This window comes from Saccoglossus kowalevskii, chromosome 3, assembly GCF_978046115.1.
Source record: "Saccoglossus kowalevskii chromosome 3, keSacKowa6.1, whole genome shotgun sequence".
Lineage (NCBI taxonomy): Eukaryota > Metazoa > Hemichordata > Enteropneusta > Harrimaniidae > Saccoglossus > Saccoglossus kowalevskii.
In genome coordinates, this window is record NC_140643.1 from 23,380,967 (window position 1) to 23,401,652 (window position 20,686).

At 35.1% G+C, this 20,686-nt stretch overlaps 1 protein-coding gene across 1 annotated transcript; it reads left to right on the forward strand.

Annotated features, from left to right (window-relative positions):
* Positions 1-1,891: 1,891 nt before the first annotated feature.
* Positions 1,892-17,721, forward strand: LOC144360036 (cytochrome P450 2J1-like). The gene is made up of 12 exons (XM_085497370.1): positions 1,892-2,133; positions 3,838-4,811; positions 5,203-5,367; positions 11,571-11,720; positions 12,424-12,566; positions 14,730-14,871; positions 15,127-15,177; positions 16,400-16,560; positions 16,704-16,811; positions 16,931-17,024; positions 17,176-17,538; positions 17,687-17,721. Exons 1-12 carry the CDS (start codon positions 1,928-1,930, stop codon positions 17,719-17,721), a joined length of 2,592 nt encoding a protein of 863 aa, XP_085353496.1. The 5' UTR covers positions 1,892-1,927.
* The last annotated feature ends 2,965 nt before the right edge of the window (positions 17,722-20,686 follow it).

The following is a 20,686-nucleotide window of genomic DNA, read 5'->3' on the forward strand; positions in this document are numbered from 1 at the left end:
TAAGCAATGAAGGTGTCGGAGGAAGAGACATGAGTAGTCGAATAAATAAAGCTAGAGTGGTATTACCAAATTAAATAAAGTGTGGCGATCAAGGCAATATGGAAGAAAGACAAAAATCAAGCTATAAATCATTAGTCAGGCCTGTACTCCTTTATGAATGTGAAACATAGAAGATAAAACTGGTGAGAATACAATGCTCTTATCAACTTTAGCAATGAACAAAACAACCGTTGGAGGTCGTTTCCCGCAGCTCAATTTGTTGTATTACAAAACTATAGGACGCCTGTGAGTTAAAATGTTTCTATGGCAACTGCAGTTGATCTACAGTCTACATCTACAAAGTGCATGTTTTGACCCTGAACATCTCAACATCAACATTTCATGCAAGCTTTTTAAGGAGCTTCTGACATTCTAGCAAAAGAACCACCCTAAAACAGTGTTTCTTTTTATTGTTGCCTATTTCCATTATTATTTCATTTCTTTCTGGTTAGTTTTTGTTTTTTTACCAAAGGTAAAACAAAAACTAGAAATATGTATTTACTAAATATGTGTTAGAATTAAAAAAAACATCCTTTATTTCATTCTTATTCACACATTTTACATCGGTATTACTCGTACACTGTGACTTAGCCAATCAGAACGATTTAACGTTTACATTATTGCTCTGAGTAAAGTTAACGTGTTAGTGTTTATATTGCAATATTATAATAGTGTATATTTTGAAATAATTAGTTTGTCAAATATTTGTCGTCATTTATTTCGAATTGTACACCCATTAACCTTACATTTATGTAGTAATTGTATTTTCCCAGCAATTCTAATATCAAGTAATGAAGGAGATTCTTAGTACGAATGAAATCAATATTCGCGTGTGTCTTACACATGTTGTCTTTTACAAACACACCGCATTCATCACATATTAAAGTATAGTGTCCCGCCGTTAACGGTAGACATTATTCCAATGTACTCGTAGAATATAGCTTTATATTTGTTTCTCTGTTTTGGTGAAACTTGAATCTCGGCGGAAAATGTGATTTACATTTCTTATTGTTGGAGTTCAAATCATGAATCCCATCTTCCGATCGATCTTCATCTTCATCAACTGTCTGTCTTTAGAAACGCCACGTACTCCACGATGTCCGGGGTAGTTACACTCCTTTGCTTAACTACATTTTTGGCGTGACAAATGAGACCAGTGGTGTTGTACCGATTTACGATATTCTGTACGCGGTAGACTTTGCGCTTTTGAGTTATGCCCACAAGATAAAAAAAATCATCCGTGCAAAGTATTGTTATCGACTATTTCTCATTCTAGCTTTCTCACTAACGTAAGGATTGGTTATATCTGTGCTAACATATCCAGATGTAGCTATAGCAATGGTGCACAATGAAAGGTATGCTATTCATGCTTACATTGTGAGGTATTATACAATATATACATTGAAGTACACCGCTGATTTTTCAGTACACACTGTTCCTTATTGTATTGTATACAACTAAACAGGCTTTACATGGCAATGAAACAAATATATAGAGCGCAATTGTTCGCGCTAAATGTCCATGGGGAGCATATCAAAAAATATACTCCTAATAGGAGATCCCGTAATTATAATACTTAATATCAGTTGCGCGCGTGATTATGACGTAGAAGTGACTATATTAATGTAACGCAAAAGTACTGCAAATCAATATATCATTTTAGCTCAGGGAATACCATCATATTCTCTGATTTCCTAATACTTTGATCTTGGCCTGTCATTTCAGACAGTTTTTTTTCATTGATTTTTACGGTTTTTTGTAACGAATTATGATCACTGTACCAATTATCGCCATAGTCTCAGTCGTGACAGCTTGCGTATACTGGTCGCTCAGATCGAAAAATGATTACAATTTGCCACCAGGACCTAAAGGTTGGCCAATTGTGGGGATGCTTTTCAAATTGGGTGATACACCACACTTGCAGTTCATGGAAATTGCGAAAGAGTTTGGTAATATATTTTCGATGAAGGTTGGTACCCAACGAGTGGTGGCGTTAAATGGTTATAAAGCTGTGACTGAAGCATTGGTGGAAAACAGTCTCGTGTTTGCTGACAGACCAGAATCATGGATCTTTAAAAGAATGAAAAATGGTGGCGCTAAGAATCAATAGTTAATAGTACAGACCCATTAGTGTACAACTAGCATCAACAGAAATATCAGTTTACAACTCGTTGCATGTGCTTTGTGTACAGAAATCGTGATTGGCAAGTATAAGAAAACCATGAATAGAACTGAAAGGGTTAATTAACCAGAAAAAAGAAAGAAAATAGTTTTGTAGGCATGAGGCAACTATGCGATTTATTAATTTGGAAATGTATATTCTAATGGTCGAAGATTATACTGAACTTAGTACTATCATATTCATGTTATCGCGATTAATTTAGATCTAGAATTAAGAGTTCCAAATCACGTAAATTGCGAGAAAACTAAACTAGAATACAATAGATCCTTTAGTATATATTGAACGAATTGTTAAAGTTAATTTGGAAAGCGACAATTTAAGTCAAATATAGTAACGTCAAGCAAATGTATACATGGTGACAAAATTATATAGAAATTCGAGGTCAAAGTCTTCGAATTCAGAGTAGGGTGCTCAAGTTGTATTATATTATATTATTATATATTGTATCACTTTTGTTATTATTTTACATGTACATATTTTTAACAATTGTGTAAGTATAGTATGTACGTTGTGCGTTAGAACATTAGCTTTATTTAACTGTTTCAGGTAGACATAATATTTACTATTATTTAAGACAGCTGAGAAAGGTGGATTTCCAGTTGAAAAAGATGAATGTTCAGAGAAAATGAACTGAAATAGAGATAGTGTGTATTTCACAGAAAAAATATGAACGTAACATAGTTTTTAAACTTCCAAAATACCCGCAAAACTATGAAAATATCGCGGTCACGACAGAAGATATATTATTTTATTTCAAGGAAGGAAAACTAGATTACAAGATATTTAGTCGAAAGCAAAATAAGTAGCTTCATTCATTTTTAGCGATATAGCAACCGTTAATATGCTCTAGCGATAGTTAATCTAATTGAAATTTTGAGTGATACTTATTCGAAAACGGGCGTCATCAACAACAATTTTACATGCTTTAAAATACTTTTCGCTTGGAATTAATTTTCACCATTTTCGCTTAAGAAATGATTTAGTGAAAATTCAATCCAGCGAATATACCTTTTTTCCTATATTTTACATTCCGCTCATCAAAAAGCAGTACAAATACACTCCATACAAAACACCCAAACAATCTTTTCAAAGAAAATTAATTCCAGCTAAAATAAAGTATTTTACAGTACTTGGTTTGCTCATTGAATAAACGCTCCAAAACAGACAACATGTGGATGGTGTTAATGTTTTTTTCAACTATTGTGTGTGAACAACGCATAGTTCTTTTGTATATATTATCTTTCCGTTAACATATACAGTGTCATTCTAACATACAGAACAGCACTAATATGAGTTTCTCCCTTTGACATCGTAGTCTACAATCTGCTAGCAGGAGTTTTAGTTTGAAACAGAAGTGAATATAGTATTAATAAATATAAAAATATTTTCTCTTTTAATAATTCAACTTCCTGGCTTCGCCTCTGTTGAAATTCACAACAAATCATTAATAACGATGGCATAGTAACACATTATCGCTGTTGTTGGAACCTCTGGAAAAAACTTCAGTTCTGTATTTTTTTCTGTTTGTCCTTTTTTCAATATTTGTTTCAAAATATTAATTGTGTCATGTAAAAATTAAACAAATCGATTTGATTGTTATTTCCGCGTTTATTTTTAGGTCTGGCAACTAGAAGTTTTGACCATGTGTGGAAGAAACATCGCACGTTTATGGTGACACAATTTCGTAACTTTGGTGTTGGCAAGAGTCTGGATATAAAGATTCAGGAAGAGGCCGAGTCGCTGTGCCAAGCGCTAGAAGCATCCAACTCCGAGCCTGTTGACTGTCATCATTTTCTACAGCACGCCGTCACCAATGTTGTATGCAATATTTTATTTGGTAAAAGATGGGAATATAGTGACACAAAATTTCAAAATTTGTTAGTACTGAGCACCGACTTTGTCGCTAAAGTGAAATATAATATCTCAGCTAACTTTATTCCTCTGTTGTGGCATATTCCATATGGAAAATTAAATGTCCTAAAATCTACATACGCTAAGCTAAATGAATTCTTCAAAAAGCAAATCCAAGCACGAAAAGACGTAATATATTTGAATAACCCAAGAGATTTCACGGAAGCTTTACTCCGAGAGCATTTTCGCAAGCAGGAATTGAAACAACAATCAATCCTCGACGATTTGGAAAATGATATGGAAACAATTACTCATCTCATAAGTGAATTATTTCGAGCTGCAACAGAAACCACTCACACAACACTGCGATGGACTATGATGTTTATCGCCACACATCCAGAAATTCAAGAGAAAATCTATCAAGAGATAGAGGATGTTGTTGGTACCAGTCGCCGAGCAACCATCAATGATCGCGACAGTATGCCATTCATCCAAGCAGCTATACGAGAAGCCATGAGAATGGCAACGCCCGCACCTCTGTCTCTTCCACATAGTACTATCAAAGATTGTAAAATCGGCGATTATGATATTCCTAAACATAGTTATATCATGCCCAATATTCATTCCGTTCACATGGATCCAGAATACTGGGCGCATCCGGAAACATACGACCCAAGTCGATTCATTGACCCCGATGGAAAACTGGGAAACAGGGTTGCCTTCATGGCTTTCGGTAAAGGTGAGTGTTGCACTGATATAGTTTAAACCAATTAAATGTTGTTCTTTTATGAGCAAGAGCGCAATAAATAGATTTATTTGTCCAACCTGTATTATTGCAATGAAACTAGATTACGTAAATATTCTCGAAACCAAATATTTATAATGAAACAACGGTTCATGTGATAAATTAATAAATACCGACAACGAATTCAATTCAAGTGTAGTTCTTATGAGGAAATATTGTTGATTGTATGAAACGGTTTGGCGGATATATAATATTTCGGTCACACTCCTGTCTCAGGCAACCTTCCTATTTTCCCTACTATCTCGAATTATTGGCAAATATTCTTTCTTAAGGTCAAAGTTGTACCTGCCAATAATGTCCGTTACTTTGCATATTGTATTAATAGGTCATCGTAAATGTCCTGGTGAAAACCTAGCATGGAATCAGTTATTCCTATTTGTTGCATACGTCATGCAAAGTTTCCGATTTGAGTTGGCAGAGGACGCTCCACTAGTGAAATGGGAAGGTACTATGGGTCTCACAAACAACCCTGCATCCCACCGAATTCGCTGTATCCCACGCACGTGAGAAGTTGTTGCAGAGGTCGCTGATTTCCATTGTCGTTTAATTTATAGTTGTCATTTATTATTGTATTTTTCAAATGGGTACATGAGGAAACTCATTTGGGTTCATTTCACTTAATTGTATCATTTGTATAGTTATTATTTATTCTTGATTACTGTGTTTCATCTGTGTTTTACTGATTACCTAAGGGGTATTTATAGGATGTCATGTGTGAAATATAATATTTATTAATAATGAAAAAATAACATATTTTTACATATATTAAGTTTAAATCCAGCCAAAACTGTATATACAAAAATTGTACAAACGCCTCCCCATAGACTTTGGATAGGGATGCAGATAAACTATATATGATTGGTTGGTTGTGAAAACATGTTCTGTTCAACAAACACTGACGAGAAAACTGTTCTTCGCGTGATAAAGTAGCGAATAATTTTCAAAATACTGTGCATAATTTATAGAAAACCATCCACGAACAGGCACCAATCTTTCTCTGATTATTAATAATTTTGGGCGAAAACTAAGAGAAAGATACATCTGCATCGGTCTGTTTACAATAATTAAAACAAAATTAGAAAATACTTACGTGTATTGGGTATTGGAGTCATATAAACAATTAATTAGCAACTAATATGTGTCTGTTACTTGAGAAACAATGTGATCCACATGTTTGAAGCTTGTAATACTTACAGTTCAATTCATTTCTGAGCACCTCCACAACAAGTTAAATCTGATTTTGTAAGATGTCAGAAATTGACTAATAATAATTAGATAATCAATATGCATGTTTTTCATTATTAGACTAGTCTGTGAATTACCCAGAAACATCAAAGAATCAAATTATAATGAAATGTGATGATTATGTACATTGTGCAAATTCGGCAATTAGTATGGTGTAATTTCAATCCAAGACTAATGCATAAATGCAATAATTTGTTTTTGAAACAAATTGGAAATTATTATGCAAATAAACAATTATTGTAACTAGATTTCATCCCAAAACTAATTAGTTCTATGTATTGATCCAGGGCACATAAGTACCAAGTGTCATTATAATATGATGACTAATTAAAAATCGGTGGAAGCCGAAAACAAAATTATTTATGCAAAGTAAGTAATTATTTTGAATATATATACCCCAAAACTAATAAGAGTATTTATGTACCAAGATTCATTGATAAATACTTGAGATATTGGTGAAAAAAAATGAAAACTGGCTAATTATTATGCAAATCGGGTAATGTTTTAATTTAAAACTATTAAGATCTAATAAGATATCACAGATCATTTATGTGTCGAATTTCATTGAAATATGATTAAAACTTGAGATATCAATAAAAGCCAGACGATCATAAATTATTATGCAAATTAGGTATTTAATATGCACAGATTAAACCAAGACTAAACAGGTAACAAGTTTCATAGAAAAAAAAATCAATAAAGTAATCAATATGCAAAAAATAACCCCAAACTTTTATGTACCTTGTTTCATTGTAATTTGATAACTCCCATTGCGTGCTTCAGGCTAATGCTCAAATTTGATTAGGTTTTGTTTTTTCATGCATGTTAATTGCCTAATTTGCATGATAATTAGCTAATTAGCTAGTTTCATTGGATTTATGAAACTTGACACAAAGACTAGTTTTTGGTAAAAATTTGCTATTAATTATCTAATTTGCAAAATGATTAGTAAATTTTCAGCTTTTCCACTAAAGCCTCCCATTGCGTGCTTCGCACTCGGGAGTCTAAACATTGTGGAATCAGGGCCCTGTCTATGCCCCATCTCTTTGAAATAACCTTCCAACCTCTACAAATTTAGATCACGTTGAGGACATTTATGTTACACCTTTTTAAAAAGTATTAACTTTCAATCAAATTACTTAGTCTTTTGTTGTTTATATATGTGTATATATCAATGTGGGGCTTTGAAATGTTTTGTTCATGTATTATTATTATTGTTATTATTATTATTATTATTATTATTATTATTATTATTATTATTATTATTATTATTATTATTATTATTATTATTATTATTATTATTATTGTTGTTGTTGTTGTTGTTGTTGTTATTATTATTATTATTATTATTATTATTATTAGATGTGCACAGTTATTCTGCTGATGCCCTCACATTTACAACAGTTTATTGACATAATGCCACCTGGTATGGGAAAACTGTTTAATAAATTTTCTGAAAGTTCTTCGGTTCTTGTTTCTTTTTTTCAATAATGAAAAATTGTTCGTATTGAATGTGAATAACACTATGTAATGGTATTACCGAAGAAGTAACCCATTACAAAAACTATGGGCAACTTACACGTGACAAAGCAGACATCGCAACAAAGTAACACAGTTCTGGCACCAACTATTATTTTACGTATTCATAACATAGAATGACGTATATGCATACTACTATTGAATAGAAATAAATGATCATTCGAATTCATCTTCGACATATGTAGTGTGTTATCTGATAACCCTGACTGTATTGCCGTATTAAAAGGCGTATCATTGAGTTTCTTAAAAGTCAATCGTGAACGGTCTCAGGTTTTGTTTGATGTTTCGTGTGTTTCTGGAAAAACATATTACATTTGATATGTACTACCACGGCGGCCGAATAGTAGCCTTAACTAACTAGCATTACAAGAGTGCCGGACATATGCTGTTTGTCGGACATATGCTGTTTAGTATAGGAATTGAACGAGAACAGTTGTTTACAAAATATGAAAGTGGCCTTATAAAGTACAACAAGGCAGTGCATATTTAAATAAACTGACTTTTTTTTGACAAAACAGTGTGTACAGTGAAATTGAGAATACCAGTGGTAATCTGTATATCGCCCTCAACGTGCTGTACGGGAATTCGTTATATCACGGCGCATAAACATGTCAACTGTTGTATTCAATAAACAACCCCAATATGCACGTATGCTTAGTTATCACATGCTCACCCTTCACGTATGCTGTGTTATCACATGCTTACCACTCACGTATGCTTAGTTATCACATGCTCACCCTTCACGTATGATGTGTTATCACATGCTTACCACTCACGTATATTTAGTTATCACATGCTCAGCCCTTACGTATGCTGTGTTATCACATGCTCACAACTCACGTATGTTTAGTTATCACATGCTCACAACTCACGTATGCTGTGTTATCACATGCTTACCACTCACGTATGTTTAGTTATCACATGCTCACAACTCACGTATGCTTAGTTATCACATGCTCACGTATATTTAGTTATCACATGCTCACCCTTCACGTATGCTGTGTTATCACATGCTCACAACTCACGTATGCTTAGTTATAACATGCTCACAACTCACGTATGCTTAGTTATCACATGCTCACAACTCACGTATGCTTAGTTATCACATGCTCACAACTCACGTATGCTTAGTTATCACATGCTCACAACTCACGTATATTTAGTTATCACATGCTCACAACTCACGTATGCTTAGTTATCACATGCTCACAACTCACGTACGCTGTGTTATCACATGCTCACAACTCACGTATGTTTAGTTATCACATGCTCACAACTCACGTATGCTTAGTTATCACATGCTCACAACTCAAGTATATTTAGTTATCACATGCTCACCCTTCACGTATGCTGTGTTATCACATGCTCACAACTGACTCACGTATGCTTAGTTATCACATGCTCACAACTCACGTATGCTTAGTTATCACATGCTCACAACTCACGTATGCTTAGTTATCACATGCTCACAACTCACGTATGCTTAGTTATCACATGCTCACAACTCACGTATGCTTAGTTATCACATGCTCACAACTCACGTATGCTGTGCTATCACATGCTCACAACTCACGTATGCTTAGTTATCACATGCTCACAACTCACGTATGCTTAATTATCACATGCTCACAACTCACGTATGCTTAGTTATCACATGCTCACAACTCACGTATGCTGTGTTATCACATGCTCACAACTCACGTATGCTGTGTTATCACATGCTCACTACTCATGTATGCTTAGTTATCATTTTCACACACTCAATTTTACTTGAGCTTAGTCACTCTTCATTTTGGAGTTTGTAATCAGTTGACTAAAAAATACCCTTGATGCCTTGCTTCTCGTCTTTTTTTCCATAATATGAACGTTATTTAATGTAACTTATCTGTGAACACCCCCCCCCCCACTACTACATGTGCACAGAACGGCGTAGTTTGATTCAGTGTGTTATTTTTGAAGTTGAGCGGAGCACCATATATATAGTTAGTTAGTTGACTTGACAGTGAATAACTTTTGAACTAATAATTTTTTTCAGGGGTATTAACATCCTGGATATTGTCTTTAATTGGCACAAGCTCGCCATTCGCGTATGCTTAGTTAGTATGTGTAACTGTTGCCCTTTTCTTCAAAGCATTTTTTGCTCCAGCTAAGGCGTTTATACACCGATTTAGGTTTAGAGCACAAACATCTCTATTCAAGCCACCGGTCAAAACTTACGAATGTTTTGACCTTTGACAAAGTGAGGTATTCTATTTGTGCGACTTAATATATGATCCATGGGTCGCTGGGCTTAACGAGCAATAACTCTTGATCTATACAAACACATAGAATACGTGCGTATCGTGGTAGATTTATACAATGCACTTAGTTCAAACCAAATCATCCGTAGTCTCCCGAGAGCGTAATATAATTAGTGGTACAGTAATTATCATCGATGGCACCATCAGGTCTATCTTGCCTAATAGAAGATGTAAAACGCACATGCATACTGGTTATTTACATGGCCAACCTACATGTACACCCACAGGATCCTAGTTATATACATTTAAGATGTACAAACCAGAGCAATGCGTGAGCCAAGGTTTATAACAAATTATTTTTCTCTATTCCTCTTTGGTAATTTCAAGTATTTTACATGGTATTTCATGTTTTTGCTTTTCGTAACAAACTTCCAGGGAACACAAAGCAGGTAGTTTTTGTCTTCCGATCTGGTTGTAAATTTTGTAGGTTAGTCTCGTAAAGTTCGGGATGACTCAATAAAATAAACAATTACATGTATGCCGACATTGAATACGTAGATTCCCTTTTGTCTACTGTCTAGTAAATACAATTTATAGTTGATAGTATTTTATCAGGCAAACGTTGGCATTTCTGGGCGTGTTTTATAACCAACAGCGACTTCTTGACTTCTCTGTCATTTATGTGACGGTTTCGGCCATGATTCTGCATTTCTTACTCTTTGGGTGGTTTATATTGCGGGCGAATGCAGAATGGAAGCTTCCGTGTACGTGTGGTAGCCAGGTGGGTAAAGTTTAAATCGTTTACAGCCTCGTCGAGACAACGAACGTACAGAATGGTGACGGAAAAGTATGACTGACCGAGTATCTAACAAGTAAAAGGGGGTAGACCAGGCGGCATATTAACCACAATAATATGCTATTTACTGCATTAGTAAGCTCTAATTTGATATCCAAATTATAGTCTTTAATTATTTATGAAGTGCAATTGAATCATACGCTGCTGAGATTTAACTAGGTGAGCCAGTCGACCGTTTTGTCTTAAAAAATATTGTTTCGAGGCGGAGAAGCGACGTCATTGCAATCGGCACTTGGTAGTTGTAAGCAATGTGTTTACGAGTTCAGTGATACTGTGTGAGGGCAGGTGATGTAAGTGTGTTAAATTTCTGTACTAACAACATTTGTATTTGCAGTTTACTGAGAGAATGGGTTGCTATAATATTGAAAGATACGGTAAGAAACTTCTTTCTATGATTAGCACTTTGTTACTTGTTTTACGAGAATATGCAGTACAAAATATGTTAACTACTTAATCTATCATAATCATAACTGAATGGCATGTAAATACCAACATTCTAGTAATTTCCGTTAAATGGTTGTTTACAGTATTTTCGGGTGGATATATCGTGTGTCGCATCGTGTTCGATGTGGTGCCATGCGACAAAAATGTTTTGATTATTGACGCAATATTCAAATTAGCTACAGCTGTGGTGTTTTGAAATGTACAACGTAAGTTCTAAATTAAACAATCAATGCAAATCACATGCATTGTGTACGTGGCATGGGGAGCATATACGAACACAACGCGGAGCGATGACTGTATCGTTTTAATTGTTGTAGTTGATGTGTATATATACAAACTTGACAATGACGGCTTTGTTTCATTGCGCAGACGACTGTACACAGATACCATTAGTGCAAGAAAATGCAGTTTACGACAATTCAGCTTCGATTGACATGTCAGTCACGTGGTATCCTTCACAATGGGATTCTCTGACGTTACCTGCTTTGAGCATAAGCGTGAAGTTCTCGTTAACCGCAGGTAAGTGTTGACTATAACACACTATATGCCAAATTTGTAGCCACCTAGAGATACCAGTTTATCTATCCTAATATTAATTATTACTCCACATCTGTAAATATAACGTAGTATTGTAAAATGACTAATTTTTCACTGGGCTGAAATTTCACTGAATCAGCATTTCAGGCGTATTCAGTGGATTTTATCATTTTGGTAATGTGTTCTATGCTCAATTTCACATATTCACTAGGTTTTACTTCAGAGCATTTTCCAATCATCGAAATAGCAAAATTAAAACCCAGTCGAAACAACCTAGACTAGAAGTCAATTCACCAACTATGGCTTCCTAAGTTGTTTATATTTAATCAGATACTATTTTGTCATCATGCTTTGTTACCTTTCCTGTTTATACCTCATGAGGGCGTTTTTTATGGCAAGATGGCGCAAACGGAAGTCCTTCGCAGGTTTATGGTTTTTTCATATTTAAATCATTTTGTTATTTTATTTTTTTTAAATTTATAATCAATATACATAACTTGATAAAAAGAAACACCAAATTAGGCTATATTTAGTTCCCTTTTAACCCTTTTACAGTGTATTAGTTGTAGTATTCGGTTTAGTGTTTTATTTATGTAAGACAATGCATTCCTATTCATTTACAAAGATACGAATATGATCGGACTTGTTTACAATGATTAATGTTAGTCTTATTTGTTACCAATAGGATCGATACGTCCAGCGGCACTCGTGTTCATTATAAAAGGATTAACAGATAACCACCTATATCCAGAATATTCCTTTTACGGCCTCGAACGTTGCCAACAATTCAATCTCTCGGAATCATACGGAATCAATGAGAAAAGCAGAGTATGTAGCTATGTGATATATATATATATTAATTGTGGGGTTGTCCATAACAACTAATAGATCAGTTTTGATATTTATTCGTTTATACCTATAATATAAAATAGCGCCGACACTGTAATATAGTCTAAAACTATACAATTAAGAACTGCGACATGATGAGCGTCTATCGTGTGCCAAGTCCGAAAAGAATCTTCACGAATCTGAATTCAAGGAACCCGGCGCTAGGCACTGCAGGTGATCGATGACAGTGGGGTCATACAATTACACCGATAAAATATGCAAGATAGCACATGTGATGTTTTTAGCCACGAATAAATTAAAATTATTAGGACGCAAACTAGAACAGTTAAAAGTTTCAATGACTGAATACGAAATCTCTGAAATAGTAAAATACGATGGAGACTCTTTATCTATTTTAATATAACCGATGGATAACGTGACGCAGGTGCTTTTTATGGTAATGAAAAGATGATATTCACGATACAACGTAGTGACATATGTGGTGATTTATGCTAGAAATCACACGACATATCAGCGAGACAGGAAAGAACATTTTCAAAGAACATGCGAGTCACTAAATTAAATCAATTCGCGGGAGATTTGAATGTTACAATAGACTTCATGAAACATACATTGCACGCACCCAAATGACTTGAGAAGGTTAAACTGCTACAAACTGTTAAAATGATATGTAATGCTCTCATTTAGCAATACTGAGAAGAGCTACTATGAAAAAAAAGAAAACGTTCGCCAGTGATGTTGAACTATTTCCGTTAATCAGCATCAAGCCAATTATTGTGATAGTCGCTGATGTACAGATGAAACCATTCAAACGTCTTCAAAACCCAGAAAATGGTTAATATTTGGGTGATTTGATCGTTGTTTTGATTTAATGTTTCGACATTATAATTTATTAAAATTTGGGGCTGAAGAGAGTTCTCCCTTCTAGCACTAGGGGATTCTCCGTCAGTTGACATTTTTCATTTTGAGACTACAGGAACACAAACTTACGCCATATTTCACGCCCTTGGGGTAGTTTTCTACCATTACAAATCTTAAAATTCAGTAAGAGGGGTTGGGTTACGGTAATGTTCAAAATTCTGAATTAAAATATAGGGTCACAAAACGACCTAAAACATTGATCAAAAATGCGTTTTTTGGAAAGGTTTACAATTGGTTCTTATGGCAAAAACATTCCATCATATCTCAAAATTGTGTTCGGTGACCAATGTTAAAAAAAATATATGTAGCGTTATGAGGGCCACAATTCTGAATATTGGTTTAAGTTATCCATTAAATAATGTGTTTACTTGAAATCCTAGTATGGAAAATGTTCCAAAATGACCGCTATTTAGATTATTTTGCATATGTTTTCGTGGAAACACACCCCTCTTTCTCTGTAAGAACTTTAAAAATGATTGACGTACATGTAATATGAATTATCACAAAGATTCACAATGATACTGTTTTAATAGTGGGTAGCGGACTACCTTAATGCCGCAAAGTACGAAATGAACATGCGTCAAAAATTACGAAAACCAATCAAAGCCGCTCTCGACTGCGCTGTTAGTATTACCTAATAAGTGTGAGCTTAATATTGACAAGTCTCTATATTTATTCGTTTGCATCGTTCCGAATGAATAACCAGCTACGAGTCTTTATACACCTTTCCTAGTATGAATCGCGCCCTCTATTGACTAAGCACTTCTTCATTCAAAGCGTCGATACCGCTTCGCTCTGTGGCCGCACGTCAAACACAATTATGGTTTTGAACGACATTGCCTTCACCAACATACTAGTACGTCTTTTTGACATCATAGAAGTGGTCTGTCACTGGAGGGCGCGATTTACCTTGGCCGAACATCCGGGCATTTTCACCGCCTGGGATGGTTGTTGGGACTCCCCTGAACAGTGTAACAAGATTAGCCCTACGTGTGTAACATATATAAATTTGGTTGTTCAGGATTACTTCAAAGTTGAGTTTGTGTTGTTTTCTCGAATTTTCACCGGCTCGACCGGCGTTCCACAGCAGCGCGCACAGAGCCCATAGAAATACGTGGCACAGTGGTGCGCGTCTTAGCAACGTGGAGCGTCTTGTGACGTAGCTCCGCCCCCGAGGATAGTGGTACGATAAAATACCTGTGTATGTTTGCGCATCACTAGATCACGTCTTCCAGTACCACTTATTATATGGACTGCGTTGGACCGTTATCACCAGACTCTTTATATGAGATCGAGGTCATAGTATTAACCACTGCACAAACCAGACTCAGGAAAAGTGTTAAGAAAGATGTCCTCATACCATGTAAGTTTACGCTCATATTATAATTTCAAATAACAAATACTAGTATAACAAACACATAAAATTGAATACCATAACTATAACGAGGGATACATATCACTATTAAATGTTTATTTTAAAAACGATCGCTTTTATATTTTTTTCAAATTTGGTTTTTGTGTACTTACACAAATGTACCATCTAGCCCTATATTATTAGTGGTCAATCACCCCGCCATATTGCTTTATTTGCAATAACAATTTTGTAACTTTTCTACAGCATGTGAAAAACACCCGGAATTCTACCAGTGCGTGCATGTGCATAAAAAGAGTGAGTATAGAAAGTTGTTTTCAGTCAGAGGAAATCTTAAAATCGAAGGCCACTCAGTAATTTCATTAAACCTCCCATTGAAGTAAATGCCGCAAATAAAACATAACAAGTTTCTGAGTTTCTGGCATTCTAGTGACACATAAGTGCGATGGTCAGAGATGTCAATTAGCCTAGCTGACTGAATAGATAGTTATAAAAACAGAACTGAGGGTGCACTCCAATGGCCAGTGCACACACAACAGGCAAATCGGAAAACGCTTTAAAAAAATAAGCCAAAAAACAGTGGATTTTAAAACGCGCAAGGGACACAACTTTGATTACAGGTGTGAAACATCTGCATGCAATACTGCAAAATAGCAGACTTGGGTAGCAACACGCGTAAACGATGAAATACCTTCACTTAAAGAAAACAGTATGTCTGCGAATTCTCACGAAGTACACAACCTGTACCTTCCGTTGCAATAATATATTACAATATTTATATTTATCGTATACTATAATTAGCATATATTTTTATTTGAAAATAAAATAGTGAATCGTACCATTTGCATGCCAATTTATTGTTTACGCAAATTCCAGCGGTTGACTTAAAGTGAAAGTTCTGATTTCGTAGTGAGTTTTCATACTGCGCCATCATTAAATGAACGATAAATATAACATATATAAATAAAAGTGTTAAGGATATAGTAGAGGTTTTTTTCTTTGAAAACATCAACTTTACTTTTTTTCTATATTCTCTTATACGAATATATAAAGCAGGCATTCAACTAGAAAAAAACACAATTGTAGCGATGGTTTAAGGGGGTAATACATTTTGAGTAAATCTGAGATACAGTGTGTTTTATGTTTTTGTGTTTTTTGAAAGTGTTATGAGGTAAAAATCTAGGTCACGCAACGAACTGGAAAATTGAATTCAAACCTTTTATAGTATCTCTAAGTATCGCGAACATCATTTCTGTGGCCTTATTTCGATTTCTTCGAAAATAACACCCCTTTATTTGCACAGTGATTACATGGTTCTATTTTTTTGTCGGGATATTTATTTCATATTATTTGAAAGATAAGCTTTCTAAAATATATAACTTGATGGGATTCAAAGAATATGTTACTTCAGACATGTACTATGCAATTGTAATAGCAAACACCTCTACTACATCTTTAATATCGTAATACACACTAGTATTACTACACATTTTAATTGTACATTTTGGATATATTTCAGACAATGCAGCGTATTGGAGTCCAGTGTATTTCAAAGCAACAACGGAATGCAACACTGTCAATGTCACATTTAACCTACCTCCACTTGAATATCGATTAGACCGATTCAACGTCTATTTATATAAAAGAAATTATAGTTATGCATTTCTTGAAGTAACGCCGGTAAGATGAAACACAACCTTGGGACAATGTGTATTTATCTGTGACTGATTTGATAATTTATAATATCCAATACAATTGGTTCGGAGTTTATCTGAAAACTGAACCACTGTTAATAACCAGCAATTTGTATAAACCACTTTCAGGGTGTTTCTCACAACGACTCACAACAAATAGACTTCGAAAATGACATCACATTGACTTTGCTAAATGTCACGTTTGTTGACGTTGAACCAGGTATATATGCCGCAAAGGTAATCATTTGATTGTCTTTTATAAGTGATATTGTGATCATTAATTTTAAATGGAATCATTATTGCAATATCTAGCAAATATAGGCCAACAAGTTATGTCTTTACATCGTCATTTGCAGATATTGCCTAAACCAACGGATAAGGATATATGTAATATTGCGAAACTTGATAATGATTGTCACATCACTACCTCACTCAACTTCACAGTAATCGGTGAGTATCTTTCTCAATCATCATTCATCACTATCATCAACATCATCATCATCATCATCATCATCATCATCATCATCATCATCATCATTATCGTCATCATCATCATCATCATCGCCTTCAACTAAGTTGGGAATTATTGATTTTCTTATAGCCAATCCCTGCACACCTTTATGGAATCCAGCCACAGACTCGGGAAGCATGATCGGAGCTACAATAGCGGCCATTGTAATTGCCATAGGCCTTGTGCTGGCTATTGTTATGCTGTGCTATAGACATCAATGTAAACTACTCTATATCACTTTGCATGATACTGATGACAATGAGGAAGTGAACGAACTACAGCGGTTACCTGCTGCAGTTAACCCAGTCGATTATGAAATTCAATATGCAGTATACGCATCCAATGACAACACGACGACAGAAAACCATCATTTGTATAATAACGATGTATATAAAAAACACCATAAAACCATGCACGAGGAACAAGATGTACAAAATACTGAAATACACATTGGTAAGTAGTGGCAAACCATGTTTTAAGTGTGTGCGATAAATTGAAGAATTAAGGAAATAGGTCTGCATACATTCTTGACTACCTTTACACTGTCATTGCACTTTTTTATTAGACCATTAAGATTAAATTTTGTTTCTCAATTTGACAGACATCGTTACGAATCAACGTATGGCGGTCGAGTGATAGCTGTGACTATAGTAACATTGCAAGAATGTTATAAATAAATTGAACGAGTACTGATATATGTTTACTTACTAAATATGGACCCTCCGACAGGAAGATTGGTATAAAGTATACCAAGGCAGTGCATATCTGGAGTAATCTTGCTTGAAACTGGACTGTACAGTATTAGTGCTACGACCAAACATGTCGCAGTCTGTCCATCAATGTGTTGTGTGTGGAGACGTTGCTCGGACACAAAGTATATGCAACTACTGCATTATATAATACTAACTCGCCATACTTGTTAAGCGATACACCACCAGCTGCCATCCTCTATTGAAAGTAATCAGAAATCATGGGATGTATGCTGCCGAAGACAATACGTGAATATCATAACGCTATTTGTTTATTGTACGACCCAAAATATGTCACTTAAGGTAGAGATGCAGGTTCGTGGGCACTTGGGAGTGAATTTTTTTTTTTTTTGCTTTTTATTTATCAAACAGTCTTGGCTATAGACTGTTAAAATATTGTAGAATTGTGAATAGTGGAACATACTCAAAAACGATTTTAAAGTATAGATAACAGGTGTAAACAGTATCTTTTTTGAATGCTTAGCAAGATTTAGCAAGGATGTACATAAATAATAAAAAAGAAACATGGTGAAAAAAAGAAATGACGTGATCTCCATATTATGCACTATATTTAACTTTTAACAAAACGATAATACATTTAAATTTGGAACTGTTACAGCTATTTTAATAATGAGCATTAGCAAACTTCTTACTGAGTGAATTGTTATGCAAATTAGCAATTATCTCAGCTTCTTTTTAGTGCACATCCCAGAACCTTTAAAAAATAGCTCCTAGACGCTTTGACCTTTTGTTTTGAAATTTTCACAAATGATTGACAATGTGTTTATCTTCAAAACGCCGTCGGGGCATTGTTTTTGGTTGAACAGTGTTACAGCAATCGTACAGACAACTAGCCTGGGTGTTAATTTATGCATAAACTTGAAGTAGTGAAATTTGAGCTGCTGCCCTGCAAAATTGACAACTGGTAGAAAGTTTTCAAGACGGCACTTTTTTCATAGTAAACAGATGTACCCATAAACCAATTTTGACAGGAAACAGAAGCATGGCTTAGAAGCTATTTTTTTTAAATCGCTTTTGACCAAAAAAGCACATTTTTGTTGATATTTCAAACTACAGTGCTCATAAAAAAAATACTAACAAAATTTTAAAATTCATACAATAAGCTTTCCGAAAATATATAGTTTTGTGGATAAGAGAGGTCATCTTGGTTTCCTAATTAACTAATTAAAATACCTGTCAGGTAAACTGCATCTCTACCTTAAAATCTTTGCATATTTTGTACGCGATGATCTGTAATCACGCAAGTGTGTGGGCAGAGTGACCTGGGTAGTGTTCACAGTTTATACTCATTTATATATGATACAACAAATGCTACTCGATATAAAAAAACAGTGCAAATGTATGTAAACCCGCGATATAGCAGCACATGAGAAATATTGTTCATTCATCAATGACAATTAATGATATTAGAGATCAAAGTAGTATCTTAGTACAGTTGAGTCCACTTAATAGTTCTGTATACACATTCAGGAGAAGGAATAAATACGATACATATGTGAACGGTTTAAATTTTGTATTTGAAGACGTTTAGTTCTAATCTACTTACCTATTTCACCTCAGCGGTTACGAAATAATTTCTAGAAATCGCGTGAAGGGATGCTTTTCGTCACGTCGAACGACGTATGTGAGTGAGAGAAATGTCGTTTAAAAGACGGTGCTCGTCGCGCCGTATCCTGTTCGATATGGGACTCTTAGAGACGTACACAATGTGTGTAGAATGCACTGCTTGCGTGAAATTCGAAGACGCAATGCGTGCCGACCACCGCCTTTTAAATCGACCACTGAGTTCGGTTGTGTAGTCGTTAGGCGTCTAAAATATAGTAACGTCTTCCAAATCTCAAAAGGATAATCTTCGTTAATGGAAGGCTACATATCAAAACATATCGATGATATGAATAGTTTTCGTGTCGCCCAGTTACGTTACAGATGAACTTTGTCATTAGAGGGCACGATTTCGTACTGGAACCAAGGCGTATTGATACACTTAATATATCCTTGCAGATTTGTGACAAATACTAATCCAGTTTCCGCTGACAGTATAGTTTCGAGCTTTTTTCCTTCATAGGTTCTAACAATATTAGTGGAGCATTGTATCTGAGGGCATCATTTGAACGTAGTACATTTAATTGAAACACCTGAAACTTTGAAATACTGAATAATGTGAAGTGGAAAATATGACCACTGTCATTTAACTATACAGACCAACCATGTTTCTGTATACGTTTCTAGCAACAACAAAAAACACGCGAATTCGATAATGCTGTGATATCAACAAAATGATTGTGTTTTAACTTTTATAGTCTAAAGGCACATGAAATAATAAACCTCGGAAAAGTACAATTAAAATATGCTGCCACTCTATACATTAAATGGTTTCGGCCGAACCTCAATTTCGGGTTTATAGCAAGAGCATTCATTGTTTCCGCGCGGTATTAGTTTGTTAACGTCGACCTCATTCAAACAATAATTTATTTGCTTGGACCAAAATAAAGACACTCTCAGGACAATGTCATTGTCAACACTAATACACCTCACCAATAAACCGCGCTCTCTAGTGACGGAGTGCCTATGTGGTATAAATGATTAACACGTACTAGATCATTTACCGATGCTTCTGTAGCGGGAGGGTCGTCACTTGCGCACGCGCGGGAATTGAGTCCCAAGCGACGATAACAGCACGCGCTAAAAACGCAAAGGCTCATGGGTAGACGCTTGTTTGTAAACAATGACACGCTATGGCCATCTGACGCATGCGTACGTGACGACTCCCCAGCTTTAATATCGCAAAATGCGACATTACCCCCCCCCCTCCCGACTGGTAAAAGAAACTC

Bases quoted from the DNA above. Each gene is read 5' to 3' on its own strand.
- LOC144360036 (XM_085497370.1), top strand. From the start codon at position 1,928: ATGCTTTTCAAATTGGGTGATACACCACACTTGCAGTTCATGGAAATT. The intron at 11,721-12,423 runs GTAAGTGTTGAC...TGTTACCAATAG, and splicing joins GAAGTTCTCGTTAACCGCAG to GATCGATACGTCCAGCGGCA. The intron at 15,178-16,399 runs GTGAGTATAGAA...GATATATTTCAG, and splicing joins CGTGCATGTGCATAAAAAGA to ACAATGCAGCGTATTGGAGT.